At 44.3% G+C, this 20,000-nt stretch overlaps 2 protein-coding genes across 14 annotated transcripts in view; one reads left to right on the top strand and one right to left on the bottom strand.

The window, feature by feature from the left end:
* LOC123513155 overlaps positions 1 to 20,000 on the top strand; it is a 143,753-nt gene that overhangs the window by 74,613 nt on the left and 49,140 nt on the right. For 6 of the 11 annotated variants that reach the window (XR_006677272.1, XR_006677273.1, XM_045270072.1 and 3 more), the window contains exons 1-2: positions 13,271 to 13,869; positions 15,535 to 15,612. Coding sequence is in view for 4 of the 11 variants with exons in the window: in XM_045270072.1 (XP_045126007.1) it covers positions 13,834 to 13,869; positions 15,535 to 15,612 (114 nt within the window). In the remaining 7 variants the exon portion in view is untranslated. The other 5 variants (XR_006677274.1, XR_006677278.1, XR_006677276.1 and 2 more) reach the window with 3 other exon arrangements.
* LOC123513154 overlaps positions 1 to 20,000 on the bottom strand; it is a 104,090-nt gene that overhangs the window by 44,946 nt on the left and 39,144 nt on the right. For all 3 annotated transcript variants that reach the window (XM_045270068.1, XM_045270069.1, XM_045270070.1), the window contains exon 3: positions 2,148 to 2,278. In XM_045270068.1, the coding sequence (XP_045126003.1) occupies positions 2,148 to 2,278 (131 nt within the window). The remainder of the gene's footprint in view (positions 1 to 2,147; positions 2,279 to 20,000) is intronic.

Raw genomic sequence — 20,000 nt, forward strand, 5'->3', positions numbered from 1 at the left:
TCTCTCTCTCTCTCTCTCTCTCTTATTAGCTGGTTACTTTTTATATTAGTACACGTACGTAATTAGGAAATTGAACTCAGTTGGTATACAAAAAAGAGATAAGAGTGAGTAGAAAGCTTTGTTTAGTATGGAACGAGGGAAGCAGCAGCAGGAATGACAGCTCGTAAATTGAAGAAGCAGCAAAACAGCAGCGTCGCCGCACGGTGTGCCTGCCATCACCAGCTCGCCCACCTGCTGCTGGGGTGTTCGGCTTGCACATTTTTTATTCATGTGACATTTTTCAAACCAGGAAATAAGTTTGAAACATTCAGATTTCCATCCAAGGCTGCCTTCATTTATTGACCAGAGGATTTGTCGAGCAGACTAGTGATGTAGAGACTAAAGTTACACATACACAGCTAGCTATCCAGGCCACCACACTTATGAAACTTTAGCAATCCTGTCCGAGTCACGCTTGGAGAAGCGGATGGAGGCCACAGTGGCAGGGCTTCACGACCTTCCGTCCGAGTCACCTGCTGAATTCCAATTACATTTGTGTGTTGTTCTGCAGACACCGCCACTTTTCACTGTGCTGGTACTATGACACGTGCCTTCCCGGACACAAGCAAATGACAGGGCAAGTTGCAGTGAAAATGCTGACGTGCCATTTCAGAGAATGACAAAGCTGAACAAATATGAGAATTGCCTTAAATAGATAAAAACTCAACAGTGGCAGTGCTGTATTCGATGTCTGAGATCCTACTGGTGACTGAGACTAGTAAACTCTACGGGAGGTCAAAGAGAATAGAATACCATGGTAATTGTAATCTTTGGAAATGATCAGCTGCAATTATTATGTGAAAGAACGTTTGCTGCTTTGTTTATGTACCGGCTTTGAATCAAGGCGAAGGTGAGTCACACTTAAGAGGCGTCTACTCGTACTTTCTTCTCTCTTTCATTCTTCCCAGCAAAAGGAGACTCGTGTCCAGCTGTCTAGTGTTGCATTTCCACTCAATTTCTCGTCCTTTGTTTCAAATGTTACGTAAGACGCCACAATCTGAAAGACTCTACTCAGAGAACATTATCCTGGCTGACCGCCTCTGCTGACCAGGAGGGCGTCGTGGTGACAGGAACACGTCCCCCATGTTGTGATGAGAGAGACGTTGCAGGCACACAGAAGGTTCTTTTAACACGCTAGGGCGACGGATGAAGTGCGCAGCTCCAATTCCCTCATGCATGAGGACATTTTCTTGGGCAACGAGTAAATCGCGTCTAGTTCTCCAGTGTAAGGGTTTAGTGCCTGCCTCCATTTTCCTCCTCAGCAGCCCGCACGCCTTGAAATGAATAGATAGATAAATATGAAAATAAATAGATATGTAAATAAACAAATTATAAAGCGACGAAATGAAGTAGATGAATGAATCGAAAATTAGACAACCAATCGTCAAATATACCACATAAAAAACGAACAAACAAGGAAATGAATAGAGAAATAGGTAAACAGATGAATACATAACTATATAACCAATAGGTGCAACGATAAGTAAAACAAAAATTAATGAACCAAGAAAATAGACAAATTCTGGAGAGGCTCGACGGCAAGAACTCAGGACAGAATTATGAGTGACGCTTGACCTTCCTCGGCCGCCACGTGCTGCCCTCGTCAGTCGTCACGGCGGCGAGACACACGAAACATGCATGACACATGGCGTCTCGTTGCCCAAACATGATGTATCATATTATGATATATGCTCATTATTCATTAATCTTTCCTTTCATAGATGTACAAAGGGTGTCTGCTTGACGCCTGTAGTGCAGATGTCACCATGAGGCGCCAAGGAGCTAGGCACGCGTGACTGCAGGTGAGTGGGGCCCCGTGCTGGCGTCCACAGCTGGAGCAGCGTTGCCAGGCTGTCCCTCTGCTTCGTTAGCGACTGACGCAAAGCCAGACACTCCTTCATTATGAGAATGGAAGCTTAGGCAGTGTCTCTCCCCTCGTCACTCCTGCTCTGCTGTTGCAGCACGAACAAATCATCCAGCCATGAAATTAATCAGTCAATCAGTCAATCATTCTATCATTCATGCACTCAGTTATCTAGCGTCAGTCAGCCAGCCTGTCAGTCTCGGGCCTAAGCACTCACTCCTTGCAGACAAGCGCTGAGTCCTACCTGTAAACCGGAGTGACGGAGGCATTCTTGTACCACAGCACCAGCAGCACGTCCCCGCCCGGAGTGGGAGGTAATGTGGCAGGGCAGGCGTGCTGTAGACCCCCGTTGCGCCACCACCGCCACCAGAGTGCCTGGGGGAGGTAAAACACACGCTTAACACACACGATACATTTTTTATAATCTTTTTAACTTTTTAAATGAAAAATACTAATAATCTTAACCTAATACATCATATATATATATATATATATATATATATATATATATATATATATATATATATATATATATATATATATATTTATCAATTAATTAATTAATTTATTTATTTGAGTATATGTTAAAGAAGATGACGATGAATCGGCCAAGAAAATGGGAACTCGTGCTCAACACTGAAATAAACACAAACGAGCAGAACACCAAGAGATGGATTTTTTTCTGAAGGAAGGAAGAGAAATTCCCTTTGTGGCGGTGATAGATAGATGGGACGTTCCGCCTCGGTGCTATGGAGCTGAAATCAGCTCTAGCTTCAAAACATCAGAAGTTATTGTATGTAGTTATGGAATTGAAATTTAGGCATATACAGTTGTTCAAACACACACACACACACACACACACACACACACACACACACACATCCCGCTCCTGCTCGTGTTTTCTCACTTTTCTCCAAATATTCCACAGGATCTGGGCAAAACTTTCGCCATCACTTAAGAAAACTTGCGTATATTTTGTAAAAGTAAAACATTCGTATATTTTTAAATTGAAATCATAAATTTACAGAATACGCAATGAGTTAGGAGAGCGCGAGGAGAGGCGGTGAAGGAAAGCACGAAGTGCAGCGGTGGGCTGGCTGCTGGAGTGGTGGGCGACATCCTCTCTTGAAATCACGCTCGATTGCCGCCCGTAGTAAGTGGCTCAAAATAACGCCTTTGATGTCATCCTCAAACAATTCGCATGAGGACTTGTATTTAAAGAACACTGGGGAAGCCGTGTCTCATTCAGGAGCACCACGAGGACACCGTCATCTTCAGTTTGCTTTGTAGTTACAATTATATTCTGTAAAATTGTCCGCGGCGAGGTGCAGTGTGCTGTGTAAGGCGAGCCGCCCATTGACACAAGGGGAAGCTGTGATGTGGCGGCCAGGAGGTGATTGCCTCACCTCGCGTAATGGTCTCTTGGCTGGCCCTCTGAACCTTTACCACCTGAATTGCCTCTACCGCCACGAACCCATCGTGCATGATGCTGCTGCTGATGCTGCTACTACTACTGCTACTAATGCTACTAGTACTGCTGCTACTGCTACGGCCACGGCTATTTCTTCTTCCTCTTCTACTACTACCACCACCACCACCACCACCACCACCACCACCACCACTACTACTACCACCACCACTACCACCACCACCACCACTACCACCACTACCACCACCACCACCACCACCACCACACCACCACCACCACCACCACCACCACCACCACCACCACCACCACCACACCACCACCACCACCACCACCACCACCACCACCACCACCACCACCACCACCACCACCACCACCACCACCACCACCACCACCACCACCACCACCACCACCACCACCACCACCACCACCACCACCACCACCACCACCACCACCACCACCACCACCACCACCACTGCTGCCTGCCACCACCACCACCACCACCACCACCACCACCTGCACCACTACTGCTGCCTGCTGCCACCACTACTACTACTACTACTACTACTACTACTACTACTTCTACTATTACTACTACTACTACTATTACTACTACTACTACTACAATTGTTACTAATCTACAAAAATTTCGTTTATATTCCTAAAAGAGACTAACAATGTTTTGATAATTTAGTGTTTATTTCTTATTTTTTCATTGCATTTATGAAAAGATGAAAGACTCTTGATGTAAAGTAATTACTCAACTTGAAGTTCAAACGATTTTTTTTTATGAAAGATAAAAACTCGTTCTTCTTTATTTGTAGGATGTTAAGTTCGCGGTAAATCGTGGCTTTATGAAAAGAAGAACAAACACTGGCCTGTGCTGTGAAGGCTAGTGGGTGGGAGAGGGGGGGCGGCGTGTGGCGCCTCACAAAGTGCTGATGTGGGGACGCCTGAAAGGCAGGGCGAGGCAGACTTTTAGCTGGTGTTGCAAGTGGCGTTCATTTGGCTGGAGACCAAAAATATTCCAGCAACACACGATTAGCGAGCCAGCAATAGGCAGCAGAGCTGGGCCGCGGGAAAGCCGCTTGCTGCCCACCACCAGCTCCCGCTGCAGCCCGCCAGTGCAGCACACACTGCGTTGGTAGTGAAGAGTTGTATCATAGACAGACTATGTTGTTAACGCGGAGTAATGTAATGTTCTACCGTATGGTGTACTGGGGCTGTGTATTGTTCCGCTACCCCAAGGGACGCCACGCTCAGTCTGGTTCCTAAGTCCTAACGCAGCTTAAGGGACAAGCTCACGCTCTGTTTGGCAATCCGCTTGCTTTCTTTGACTGGTCCTCCTGTCCTGCACAGCCAGTCTAGTTTTACAGTCACCTGTCTACAGTCACACTCCAGTGTGTAGACTGTAATTATACATCATCACGCTTGCTACAAGCTCCATCTAGCCGCTACCGACTACAAGTCTCTCTCTCGTCGCCGGCTACTTCTCAAGCCTTTCCACGGCCGCTCGCTACCAAGCTACCAAGCCTCCAGTACATTTTGTATCCTACAATAAACACGGAAACTCCCCCAGTGTTTCTCTTCAGCCACACCAGAACATATTGATGGTGCCAGCGGTACCAGGACAGCTGTGTGTGTGTGTGTGTGTGTGTGTGTGTGTGTGTGTGTGTGTGTGTGTGTGTGTGTGTGTGTGTGTGTGTGTGGCAGTGACGCAGCCCGGCAATGCAACGCACATTGTGGGCGATGTGCAGCTGTGCGTGTTGCAGTGACAGCTTGACAGTGCACAAGTCACTTATGTGGATGGTGAGGTGAGAAGCTGTGGTTATGGAAGTGATGCTCTCGTCAATATGATACAAGACGGGTGCCCTTATCAAAGAGAAGCAAGCATTTGTTATGAATACTGTCAAGTGAGGATTTTCTTTGTGTTCATCTGCGTTCGCAATATTTCTAAAAGCTATTTCGGGATGTTCACCTGCCACGAACGACTATACAGACCATTGCCTCAGTGGAGTTCCAGCTCGCGTATTAAGCCAGTTGCTCCCTGATGGGCTCGCAGAGTAAAGACCTGCCCACACTATCGAGCAGTGCCTGACCGTCAAACAATAGAAACACATCACTGTGGGTAGTTGATGACGTCAGCAGCGTAAAGATACGGGCACTGATATGGCACTAGAAAGTGCTACTAGATCCGTATAAACCCTCCACTTGTGAACAGAGCTTGTTGGCTCTACCGTCTACCCTCACCTGTAGTCTCGTATACTGCTCCACACCGCTGAAGAGGTGGTTCAGTGGGGCAATTCATGTCATTCAGTAGGCAGTAATAGAATACCTAAGTGTGAGAGCGACCTCGTCATGCATAGCACAGCAGACCAGAAAAAATTCGGTCCTTGCCCGCCACTCTAACTAGTAGGTTGTGTATTAGAACGGGGTATGGTACTAGTGTTTGCCCGTCTGGCACTGCTGTATAGTGTGGACAGGTCTTATAGTAACGTAATGGATAAGGTGATGAGTATGGGATCGGGCAGACGTCCACTCGTAGGTTCGAATCCCACCACATAACGCTTTGAAGTTATGCCATTTGTCGAGTGGTTTAAAGTCACCTACATACATGTTACCACGATACCCAGGTTCTAGGTGGTTATACCAAAGATGCGCATGGGTGGTGATATGAGCCCTAATATAGGAACCACTATAAACAAAATAGCCTGCGCCACTAATGGGCTGAAGCTGAACAGCGCTTCCCCCCTATATACTCTTCAAGTATGCCTACAGGCGCAATAGGCCATAATAAAAAAAAAGTATGGACTCCATACAGGCAGACGTGTATAGCTTGTGAGTCGGAGCCTAGTGCAGCAACTCTATCTGGTGCCATCTGACAGCACGCTACCAAAAATTGTCGGATACCACTGTGGGATTGAGGTAAATTTAAGATGATGTGTACAGAATATGGTAGTGTACAGTATACACGTGTCTGCATTATGTAAAATAAAATTCAGCTGTAAAGTGGCCATTCAAATAAACCAAAATATTATTAATATTAATATTACACACACACACACAAACACACACACACACACACACACACACACACACACACACACACACACACACACACACACACACACACACACACACACACACACACACACACACACACACACACACACACACACACACACACACACACACACAGTTTTCCATAAATATAACCTTTGAAAATTGAAGTACCTAGAGTTTCTTTGTCACAGATATAATTTACCCTCACACACTCTCTCTCTCTCTCTCTCTCTCTCTCTCTCTCTCTCTCTCTCTCTCTCTCTCTCTCTCTCTCTCTCTCTCTCTCTCTCTCTCTCTCTCTCTCTCTCTCTCTCTCTCTCTCTCTCTCTCTCTCTCTCTCTCTCTCTCTCTCTCTCTCTCTCATTGCTTCATCCACTGCCGTTTCCTACCCTGCTCCTAATCCCCGTCTCCTAATCGCTTTCGGGAGTCAAGGTGATGGATCGAAAATTAATACTCGGCTAATGGTTTCTCTATTGGGTATTGGTCTGATGGCGGCTGTAAAGAAATGTTTGTGTGGAGGAAGTCAAAGGAACTATCTGACAGAGTGAGGTTTCGGAGGAAGAGAGGGAAAGGAGCAAAGCATCAGCCACGCCAGGAAAGGTTTCTGACGTGTGAGTGTAAAGTTGATATTATTTTTGACACTGGTGGAGAGGAGGTGGCGCAGTGGAGTGTTGTTTGTGTGCGGAGCAGGTCGAGGGCGAGGTAGAGGCTCCTGAACTCAACTCGATACAGGCATGAGAAATGGGATAGGAGGGATGATGATGAGTTTTGAATAGCCTTGTGAAAAGTTAGTGGAGAGGAAAGGTTGCTTTAAAGAGAGAGAGAGAGAGAGAGAGAGAGAGAGAGAGAGAGAGAGAGAGAGAGAGAGAGAGAGAGAGAGAGAGAGAGAGAGAGACTATACTCATATCAACAGAGTAATATGGAGATAAACAAACACACTGAGTAGCAAAAAGGAGCTATACAAAGAGAAAGAGAAGCGACAAGTAATCACACACACACACACACACACACACACACACACACACACACACACACACACACACACACACACACACTGCATCGGGATACGACGAAGTATCACCACTAGTACTAAAACATGTATCGTCAGAAATATCTGCTCCACTTACCCACATAATCAACCTCTCCTTGAGATCAGGCATTTTTCCAGATGCAATTAAAAAAGCCAAAGTAATACCATTGTATAAATCTGGTAACAGAAATGATATAAACAATTATCGTCCTATTTCAATCCTGCCAGCTGTCAATAAGATATTTGAAAAGGTAATTTCCGTTCGTTTAACTAGCTACCTACAAAATCATAACTTACTGTCTGAATACTAACACGGGTTTCGAGCTAACGGGTCCACCGAATCAGCAATATTACAGTTTGTGAGCAATTTTTATACCTTTTTGGAAGAAAAGCTCAATGTTGTTGGAGTATTTATTGATCTCAAAAGCATTCGACACACTCGATCACAAAATTCTTCTTGATAAACTGGAACACTTAGGCGTAAGAGGCATTCCCCTAAACCTGTTTAGGAGCAACAGTAATATACATCAGCTGCACGAAATGCTTAACCTGGAATTAAACTCTATAAATACATGGATACAATATAGTAAATTAAAGGTAAATGTCTCAAAAACCAAATATATATTCTTTCAGAACAGGTCAGAAAGAAATCAAATACCACCATTACAAATTGAGGGCGATGTAATACAACAGATTAATCATATGAAATTCCTTGGTATAATTATTGACTCTAATCTTAACTGGAAATATCACATTGATGAAATTTGTGTAAAACTATCCAAAATTTGTGGCTTACTCTATAAAGTGCGACATAATCTTACAACAGAGGCTATGATTAGTATATATGACACATTATGTTATCCTTACCTCATTTACTGTGTACCAATATGGGCATGTACATGGCCCTCGTTCCTGGACAAACTAGTTATTTCCGAAAATAAAGTATTTAGATGTATTTTTTTTCTTCATAAATTTGACTCTACAGCCACTATTTTTTCCACTACTAAACTTAAGAAATTTGACTTAATTCATAAATATTTCACTTTATTACTTATATTTAAAACTGCACAATATTATAGTGGAAATAATGTCTTTAGAATTGTTGACAACCCAAGCACTAGGAGTAATAATGTTGACTTGTACTGCCCCCATTTCAGGACAACTCTCTTTAAAAATAGTGTATTAAGCTTTGGTCCTCAATTATATAATAGTCTACCACTAGAACAAAAGTTACTCCTTAGATCAACCAATATTTCAACATTTAAAAGAAAAATTAAGAACTATGTAGGAAATTTCGTAATATAATTGTTTCACTATTTAACTATAATATTTCTTTTGTATTGCGTTATAACTACAATCATAATCATGTTTTTCGTTTTCTTATTAATAATTGTACTTAGCACATATGTAACCTTATGTTAACATTTATTTATCTATCCATCCTCTTAACCTTTAGTATTTAATAATGTCTGTCATGGAGCTTACGCTCGACAGACCGTTGCTGTATTAACAACATTTTTCTAATGCAAGTATATATTGTATTTAATGTTTAATAGCAATAAATGTTTACTTACTTACACACACACACACACACACACACACACACACACACACACACACACACACACACACACACACACACACACACACACACACACACACACACACACACACACACACACACACACACACAGACAGACAGACAGGCAGACATACACAAACACATACACTCACTCACTCACACTCACTCACTCACTCACTCACTCACTCACTCACTCACTCACTCACTCACTCACTCACTCACTCACTCACTCACTCACTCACTCTCTCTCTCTCTCTCTCTCTCTCTCTCTCTCTCTCTCTCTCTCTCTCTCTCTCTCTCTCTCTCTCTCTCTCTCTCTCTCTCTCTCTCTCTCTCTCTCTCTCTCTCTCTCTATGGACGTGACCATCCACCGTCTCAGCTCACTACTAATGGAGGCATTTTCACACTCCTCACTATTATCTTCCATTATCTTCCACAGTCTTCGTCACCTTTGCCGCTTCCTTTCCTCTCCCTCTTCTTTCCAGTGCCTTCTTTATTCCTGACACTTTCTTTTTCTTTATTGTCTCGAATTAATCTGGTGAATCCTGTCCCTTTATCACTGCTATCCTAAATCTCCTTCTTTGTCTAACTTTGCTTAACTCGTCTTTCTTATATTTTTTTCTCTTCCATCTCTTATCTTGCCTTTTTTATGTAAGGAAAATCTGACCAATAGCTAGAAAACTGATTAAACTAAAAGGCTCACTTAGATACCATCCCCGAGCTGGTTTATCCACTATTGTTGTCGAAGAAAGGAGAAAGCAATGACATGTAGAAGTGGTGTACTAATGAGGTTGTTGCCCCGGGCTCAGTTTAAGACCTGATTTGATTTCCTGGACTTTCCATTTGTGTATGATTTTGATTTTCTTTAGCCATTATTTTATTGTCTTTCTTCTCTATCTAACATCTGCCACCATGTTGTTGCTATTGATGCTTATTTCAGGTGTCTAATTTGCTTCATGTCTGGTGTCCCGCTGCTTAAGATTAAGTGTTGCTAAGACCTTCATTCTTCTCTCAGTAGTGATGTTTGGCACGTCACCTTCTCTCATGATAGTCCTGATCTTCAAAATAAGCGGCTGGTGACAAGTCAACTGAACGCAGATCTTAATTTAACCCTTGCGGTGTCGGCGGTGAGGTATGAAATTTAATGCTGTCACGACCAGCAGCAGCATCTCCAGTTCCACGCACCCTGGCATCAGAATTAACAGACAAGCAATTAACGTGTAATTCCTTGAAGCTGCTTGAGATAACTTAAAATGACAGACGGACCTTTGGGACCCATGTTAGCAAAAATTGCCTCTCTAATTTCCCAAAAGGCTGGAATAGTGAGCAAATGCAGAGCTGTTTCTGTGGATGATTGAGTCTTTTTACTCCGAATTTAACTTAATCTTATTATTATTATTATTATTATTATTATTATTATTATTATTATTTTCATTATTATTATTATTATTATTATTATTATTACTATTATTTCTATTACCATTATTGCTACTTTTACCTTTATTATTATTGCTTTTTTTTCATTTAGAGTTCTATAGTCTACTTTGGACGTCACTGCTTTGTCTCATTTAAAGTTTTCCGATCGTTTTCTTTGCATGAACTTTAAAAACTCATCACCGGAAAATGTTTGGTGCAGTTTTTTTTTTTTTTTTTTGACAGTAATTATAGACGTCCCCTTCACAGACTCGCCCGCTTCATCAGCCACGTCGTGATATTAGTTTTCTTTTCTTTGCTTTTTTTTTTTTTCGTTTAGAGAGCTCTGACCGAGGCCAACTACTACTGATTAAAAACATCAATAACAACAGCAACAGCAACAACACGGCTGCAGTACACTACATTGCAGTCACTGTTGTGTGTTGTGGCTCAGTATGTATGACTCGCGCCAGTTGTCAGCGCGGGCCGTGTCATTGGTTTGGCGGGAGTGAGTTACTGTGAGGCACGAACTTGAGTGGTATCGGAAGAAACATGAGATTGAGATTTGGGAAAAGAATACAAAAATTTTGAAGCGCAAAACTTTATGAAAAGAACAGCAAGCAATAATGGGTGAAAGAAGGTAAACGGACAACGGAAAAAGGAGCGAGAAGAAAATATGAAATCTGATAACCTGGACAGTGATGTCCCTTGTTAACATTATTCTGTCCCCGAGGCCGCGTCCCTTCCGCTCCCCTCCACCCTTTAGTGAAGAGGCGAGGGTCAGGAATCATAATGAGTGCCACCATCAATATCATCATCGTGACATCAAAGGAGAAAAAGGGACGAGGGAAACCTTGTCAATGTAATCCTAGTTTGTTTTCTCTTTTTTATTTTTAGTCTTTCTGAGGTCAAGTGGCCACGAGGGAGGAATATGTGAGGGAGCGAGAGTAAAGGGGAGGAGGTGAAAGGGACGCCTGGTGAATTTTATTGGGCGAGGAGTGAGAGGTGCTTGGGAGTGGCAGGAGGCAAAGAGGCGTTAAGGGGCGCAAGGTGGCATTGAAAGGATAAGATGAAAGTCAGGAGACACAGGAAGCTGAGGGTGTGTCGAGGGCGGCATTAGACAAAGGAGTGGTAGCGTGGAGTAGCTTCTCGTATACAGACTCTTATCCAGACTCGCAGTGCAGTGAGCAGTGTAAAGCGTGCTGGCTGGTAATGTGACAGCAGTGGTCGCGGTGCTTATCTCCAGCTGACTCACACATTACCTTATCGCGGCCTGGAATCCCTCGCCTCCCACCGCTGCCCCACAAGAACAAATCTCTCTCTCTCTCTCTCTCTCTCTCTCTCTCTCTCTCTCTCTCTCTTCCTTATTACTAAGATTCTTGCCTTCTCTTCAGTCTTGCGTCCATCATCATTATTATCATCATCATCATCATCATCATTATCATCATCATCATTCAGTTTGTGACACACACACACACACACACCGCGTAGTGTAGTGGCTAGCACGCTCGACTCGCAATCGATAGGCCCGGGTTCGAGTCCCGGGAAGCGGCGAGGCAAATGGGCAAGCCTCTTAATGTGTGGCCCCTGTTCACCTAGCAGTATATACGTACGGGATGTAACTGGAGCGGTTGTGGCCTCGCTATCCCGGTGTGTGGAGTGTGTTGTGGTCTCAGTCCTACCCGAAGATCGGTCTATGAGCTCTGAGCTCACTCGGTAATGGAGAAGACCGGCTGGGTGACCAGCAGGCGACCGAGGTGAATTACACACACGCACACACACACACACACACACACACACACACACACACACACACACACACACACACACACCTGGCGTGCTGTGCAAGTTGTCGCTGGAATTGAGTAGCGGCAGTCAAACACTGAAACTGTTTCCATTTTTCCCTCAGCCGGTTTCAACAAGTTCTGACGCAAATGTGGAGCCTTTTTGTTGTTATTGTTGTTGTTTTTATTGTTGTTGTTGGTGGTGGTGGTGGTATTGCTAGTGATGATGATGGTGGTGAAGGTTCTTTTGTTGTAATGTTGCTGTTGCTGCAAATGTTTCTACTACTGCTGCTATACTAACCAGTCCACAAATAAACAAGGCAAAACAAGAACGAGAAAACACACACACACACACACACACACACACACACACACACACACACACACACACACACACACACACACACACACACACTCGTGAAATTTACTCGCCTTGCTCCGCCAGATTAATTCTTCCTTTGAGCTGAAAATTGACAAATATTTACCTTGAACAAATGTGCTTCAGCCGCAGCTCGGCGAGGAATTGTTTTAGTTTGCCCTTACTGAACGAGAGGCGCTGTGTGTGTGTGTGTGTGTGTGTGTGTGTGTGTGTGACGTCACATTCCTGTTTTGTTCTTCCTCGGAATCGAGACGAGGTGGGTTTTGTTCAGCACCACCAGCCAGCACATCTAATGAGAGGCCAGACACTGGTGTTCATTGTCCGTCGTGGTGGCATGGCGGTAAAAGCAGTTTTGTCAGACCAGTGACAGCCGTGTAAGTACCAGTAACGCAATCACTGTAGCGGCGGGGAACACAAAATCAAAACAAAGGGTGTGCCCAGACTCTCACGTAGTTGCAATATGTTCTTCGTGTCAGCTCTATTAAAAAGAAGGTGTTTCATTAGAGGGAAGGCGTTTCATTTAGTGATTCGTCTGGTTTGACTCTGGCGGTGGTGGGCAGTGAGTTGCTATCCTCGTGCGTGTGTGGTGGTGAAATGGCTCGTGTCTCTCGCTCTGGTGCCAAGGTGCTTGTTTTTGACTGACTAGCTAAACATGGACTTGTTGATGGCTGCGACAATCGCGAGGTGAGATACGAGTAATAGTGATGAGAGGAAGGAAGACTTTTGTGTTGATGTGTGTGTCAGTTGTACGTGACGAAAAATGGCTACGGCATGATTCTCATAAAATACAATAAATAGTTTGCTGACACTGATGCTCTGACGTTACATTGCTCCTGACTTGTTCTAATCGGACTAAGAAAGAAAACTTTTTGAACTCTGAAACACACAACAGTGCACACAACAGTAATGCAGTGGACAGGTGACGTTTCTGCCGTGCTGCCGCGAAGTGTTCTCCAAGTGCCGGAAGATGGTCGTTTTGGTGACTGGCCAGCTGGAGGAGGCTAATGAATGAACAGAAGTTACTCTACAAAGAAATGTAGATGAGCACAGACACCAGCCAAGTATTATCAATTCCACGTGAAAGTAAGTGAACTTAGTGTGCGGTGGCAGCATGCACAACACCCAGAAGAAGAAGAAGAAGAGGGTGTCGTTGAAGAGGCAGTTCTTCCAGACAACCACCGGAACCAGAACCAGTGCTTTCTCCCGACAAGGGAAAGGGGAGTGAGAGCCAGCGTGGATGCATAACAACTGTGATGGAAGTCGTTTCCAAGCAGCAGTCGTCGCGAAGGGTCGGTTGAGTTGTATTATTTGTTAACTATCATATAAAGACCGTTAAAAGGACCAGCCAGGGTAGCAGTAGGTGATTGTGGTGGTCAAAGAGAGACGAAGGGTTAAGATGAACAGTAGTTGGGAAGAAAGCAAAGAACGGGACTCCAATTGGCAAATGTGTATGCGGAAATGGCTTGCCTCAGGAGGCAGGGAGGGCGGCAGGAAGCGAACTATTGAGGCTGCCAAACCTTTAGACACAATGGTCGTCGGTCGTGAAACCAAAAGTTTTAACGACCTCGCTCGTGTGACCCGGCTCACTGTGTGTTGCCTTGAACTACATCCAGTAAAGTTTGGCGATAACCGCCTCCTGCCTCACAGTAACACTGGTGCTCGTGTGGTAACAATTTACACTTTCTGTTCAGGTAATTACATCGATGCTATTAGTTTTAATGCAGAATAGTGACGCATTTGGTGCAGTATTAGCTTTGCAAAATTTTTTCCCTTCCTTTTTTTATCTCTATAATATTATTATCATTGAGTTACTAATCATTAATAACGAAAAACAAAAAGCTTAGTGTTCTGTTCATGGTTAAAACCTTTATATTGAAAGTGTGTTGTTCCAGTCGTACATTTAACGAAGCAGTATCTCAGTGTGATCATTCCACAGAGCACGAAATATGTTCTCATTGCAAGGTAGGCGATCCTTTGCCAGCGCAGGCAGGCGTCAGCAGTCCGCCAGCTACATCTCGGTGTGTGAATCGCTCCTCTGTCTCTTAGTTGCGCACAGCACTCCAAAGCCTCCTCAAGCCTCCTCGTGCCTTGATTTTCTATGCAAATGTTCACGTATTGAACATTAGGTGCTCTGTGGTGCCTAAGCTTTGTTAATATATCGAACTTCCATCAATTTTCATAGCATATTACAGAGAAGGCAGGCGAACCCTGCGGTCTGAGGGGACTTGCTCGAACATAACTATTTCACTGAATAGTGACCCTACAACAACTCTCCCTCGTGTTAACAAATACCTATTGGAGCTATTGACGCAATGCCTAGCCTTGTGACACAGGAGGCGGTGCAGTGTTGCTCGCGTGTGTGAATACATTCCTCTCCTCCATATATAGTTAATAAGGTTATTTATATATATAAGCGTTGACTCATTTTTATGGGTCCAAAAAGTTTTGCAGTTTCTTTCATATCATTAAACTACTTCGTCGTCTCTATTATAAGAAATATCACCGTGTTCAGAAGAGTTGCACTGTTTTTCTTCGCTGCCTCTCCCACCTTTTGTGATAGAATGTCTGCGTGGTTTTCATCCAGCGAAAGCTTTGTCGATGCGTGTCTCGGAACTTGTATTGGGTAACCGTCAGCCTCTTACGATGCAGCAAAGACAGGCACCCGGGGAACCTTTGAAGCCTCGGCAAGCCATCACATACTCCTACATTCCCTGTCAATTTTCCGTTCATAATTTTTTTCGTCGTCAATTATTATAAGAAACATCCTTCAGTAATTACTCACTTTTTTGCCTATTCCTATGTATATTTGACACACGCTGTATGGCGATGACTTGATTTGATGTTAGACAGTGAACTAGTGGTGTGTTTGTTCTGCATGCATTGATCAACACTGTCACATTTACACAGTGGCATCTCGGACCCTGCTAACCTACCCTCCCTCTCTCTCCACGCAGGCAACTCCATTTCAGGCTACTCTCCACCTGAGGCCTGCCACACTCAGCCCGTATAGTCTGCATGCCTGTCGTCTTGGAGTGAGTACTTCTCTTGTTTTCACGGTTTTTGACAGTTGTAATATGTGGTCGCTGTTGTGCTGTTATGCTGCTTTTCTGCATTGTTATCGGCAAAAGTCTACTTACAAGGATTTATGATACTACAAATGGGATAATAAAATGCAACTTTTGATTTACCAGAAGTGTATGAAGAAAAAGTAGTTTAGAGTTCTCGTTATGCTTCTTTTTGTGTGTTACTGAACTCACTTGATACATAACGAACATAGCCTGACCTCAACACGTGAAGCGGGAAATATACAGACACAACAGTTTCTTCATTGAGTGCGCGGCGTGGTGGTGGCAATAACATCCAGTACAACAGATGGGCCCGCCTCGCCTGATGGTGGGGGGAGGGAGGGAAGGGACCTGGCCTTTTAGGAGTTCAGGAAGCCTCCATGAAGCATAATGTATTCACCACCTGCTCCAACATGACAGTGTGGCGGTAATGGCGGTAGTGGGGAGGGGGAGTGTCGGTGTTACCCTGCTGGTGTGACCCGGGAGACACCAAGGGCGGCAAGATCTTGATGTACGCTGCGTGAACCAGAGGGAAGGAGGAGGAGGAGGAGGAGGAGGAGGAGGAGGAGGAGGAGGAGGAGGAGGAGGAGAAGAAGAAGGAAGATGACTTGTCCGCAAACATGGCAACTCTTTACTACTACTACTACTACTACTACGATTACTATAACTGCGACTACTACGACTACGACTACTACGAGTACAACTACTACGACTACTACAACTACGACTACTACGACTACTACAACTACTACAACTACGACTACTACTACTACTGCTACTACTACTACTACTGCTACTACTACTACTACTACTACTACTACTACTACTACTACTACTACTACTACTACTACTACTACTACTACTACTACTACTACTACTACTACTACTACTATTAGTAATGCTGCTGCTGCTACTACTACTACTACTACTACGACTACTACTACTACGACTACTACTACTACTACTACTACTACTACTACTACTACTACTACTACTACTACTACTACTACTACTACTACTACTATAATTTTCTATATCAAACACACACACACACACACACACACACACACACACACACACACGGTCCGGTAGCTCAGTGGTTAGAGCACTGGCTTCACAAGCCAGAGGACTGGGGTTCGATTCCCCGGCCGGGTGGAGATATTTGGGTGTGTCTCCTTTCACGTGTAGCCCCTGTTCACCTAGCAGTGAGTAGGTACGGGATGTAAATCGAGGAGTTGTGACCTTGTTTCCCCGGTGTGTGGTGTGTGCCTGGTCTCAGGCCTATCCGAAGATCGGAAATAATGAGCTCTGAGCTCGTTCCGTAGGGTAACGTCTGGCTGTCTCGTCAGAGACTGCAGCAGATCAAACAGTGAATTACACACACACACACACACACACTGTCACATACACACACACACACACACACACACACACAGTCACACACACACACACACACACACACACACACACACACGCCCGGTAGCTCAGTAGTTAGAGCGCTGGCTTCACAAGCCAGAGGACCGGGGTTCGATCCCCGGGCGGGTGGAGATATTTGGGTGTGTCTCCTTTCACGTGTAGCCCCTGTTCACCTAGCAGTGAGTAGGTACGGGATGTAAATCGAGGAGTTGTGACCTTGTTGTCCCGGTGTGTGGTGTGTGCCTGGTCTCAGGCCTATCCGAAGATCGGAAGATCCGAAGATCGGAAATAATGAGCTTTGAGCTCGTTCCATAGGGTAACGTCTGACTGTCTCGTCAGAGACTGCAGCAGTGAAACACACACACACACACTGTCACACACACACACACACACACACACACACACACACACACACACACACACACACACACACACACACACACACACACACACACACACACACACACACACACACACACACACACACACACACACACACACACACACACACACACACACACACACACACACACACACACACACACACACACACACACACACACACACACACACACACACACACATTGTCACATAGGCGGAAGCTGTTCTCATGATGAAATAAATGTGTGAACAAAGCGGCACTTGTTATGTTGTTTGTGATTAAACAGTCAAGCTATTGTTGTCCCCGCCACGAGAGAGAGAGAGAGAGAGAGAGAGAGAGAGAGAGAGAGAGAGAGAGAGAGAGAGAGAGAGAGAGAGAGATTCTTCATATACCATTGGGAAATACTTCTTAGTTCTGCTAACTTGTATTTTTCCTTTTCGCTTATCCAGATAATCTAACCTTTTTTTTTTTCTTTTATCTTTTATTTCTGTTCTCGTTTTTGGCAGAGGCAAAAATATTATTCTGTCGCGGGAAAATTCTTGCCTTGGTTGGAAATTCAAAGAGCGCGAGTTGCACGGAAAAAAAATACTGTCCTGTTCCCTTTTTAAGAATGTGTTGCACGTAATTAGTGTGTGTGTGTGTGTGTGTGTGTGTGTGTGTGTGTGTGTGTGTGTGTGTGTGTGTGTGTGTGTGTGTGTGTGTGTACGGAACGTGACCTGATGTCTATCTTGCTTTTGTTATTGTTGTTGTTGTTGTAGCTGTTGTTCTTCCTCTTTTTCTTCCTCTTTTTCTTCTTTTTCCTTTTTCTTCCTTATTTTCTTTTGCTCCTTTTTCTTTTTTTTCTTCCTCTTTTCGTTTTCTTCTCTTCTTTTTCTTCCTCTTTTTCTATTTTTATCCTCCGTCTTCTTTTTCTTCCTTTTTTCTTTCTTTTTCATTTCCACCGTTTTTTTTCCTCTTTCTTCTCCTTTTTCGTCCTCTTCTTCCTCTTTTCTCCTTCTTTCTTTTTATACTTCTCATTTTCTTCTTGTTCTTCTTGTTCTAGTTCTTGTTCTTTTTTGTGTTTGCTTCTCTTCTAGTAACAATATCCATTCTGTTTCATATGTCAGGGCAGGGTCAGGAAGAGGAGGAGGAAGAGGAGGAGGCGGCAGTAGAATGATATATGATGGGTGGCATGGAGTGAGGAAGAGGCGAGGGTAGTGGTGGAAGAAAGGATGTGGAGGGAAAAAAGAAGAAAAAAAAAAAAAAAGGAAATTGATGCAAGATGGAAGGAGAAAGTAAAAATGCACAAGAAAGTCAGCGAGAGAGAGAGAGAGAGAGAGAGAGAGAGAGAGAGAGAGAGAGAGAGAGAGAGAGAGAGAGAGAGAGAGAGTCGAGGTGAGGGAGAAAAGCTATTAGCCATGAGAAACAATGAAAAAGGAGAGATGAGAGGCGAGGAGAAGGAAAAAAGAAAACTGAGGGAAAGAATTAATAAAGGAAGGAGGTGGGAAGGAAATAAAAGAATTACTCTTGGACAGGAGATGAGAAAAGTTAGAATAAGTGAAGGGGAGAGGAAGAAAGAGACAAGAAGAAGGAAGCGGAAAAAAGGGAAGAGAAAAAGGGGTGAAGAGGCTAAAGAGTGGAAGGAGGAATGAAAGAAGGAAAGGAAAATGTGCAGAGGAAGAGAAGGATGAAAGAAGGAAAGAAATAGCCAACACTCGCCTTCACCACTTTACTTTCTTTTTACCCTTGGCTAATTCTCCATTTCTCTTCCTCCTCCTCCACCTTCTCCTTCTCTTCCTCTTCCTCTTTCATCTTTCCTCTGCATTCTTCTCTATTACATCATGGTACTTCATTATCTTTTACCTTGCTATTCTTTCCTATTCACCGTTTCTTTTCCCTCTCTGCACTCTTTCGCTTCCCAATCTCATATAAACAAGAATCACTACGGCTATCTTATTTCCTCGCGCCTCTCCATCCACGTACACTGTGCCTCCCATCTCCCCTGCACTTCCCGCCTGTGTACTCTATGCCTCTCTTCTCCACTGCACCTCCTAGCTTGTGTACATTATGCCTCTCCTCTCCCCTGCAACTCCCTGCCTGTGTACACTGTGCCTCCCTCGCTCCTTTCTCACCCGTCTTCATCAAAAGCCGTTCCGTATCACCAGTCAGCCGCGGCGGGCGTCAGGACAGCGAGGGGGCGAGGCTGAGCGTGTCCCTCAGTTCATCAGTGACGTGGTTCAGACAAGGGCAGGGAAGGGAAAGGGGCGAGGTGTGCTGGAGCATGAAGCAGCTTCTGATAGCATTTGCTGTGTCAACGCGACAAATGGTGGGAAAGACGAGTGAAATTCTTCTTTGTTAGTGAGAGAAATGAGACTCGAGTTGACTGATTGAGGTGGACATTGGAAATACTCGCACGGGATCCAACAGCACCAGGAGTCTGTGACGGAGTGGTCGCAATCGAGTGAAGGGCATCATAGGTGAACGCTGCTGCAGGAACCAAGGATTTGTTTCAGAAGATTCTGAAGCCTGAACTTTGTCATGAGGAAGAGGTAGCAGATAAACCCTCCTCTGCTAAAAT

The sequence above is a fragment of the Portunus trituberculatus genome, chromosome 35 (assembly GCF_017591435.1).
Source record: "Portunus trituberculatus isolate SZX2019 chromosome 35, ASM1759143v1, whole genome shotgun sequence".
Taxonomy (NCBI): Eukaryota; Metazoa; Arthropoda; class Malacostraca; order Decapoda; family Portunidae; genus Portunus; species Portunus trituberculatus.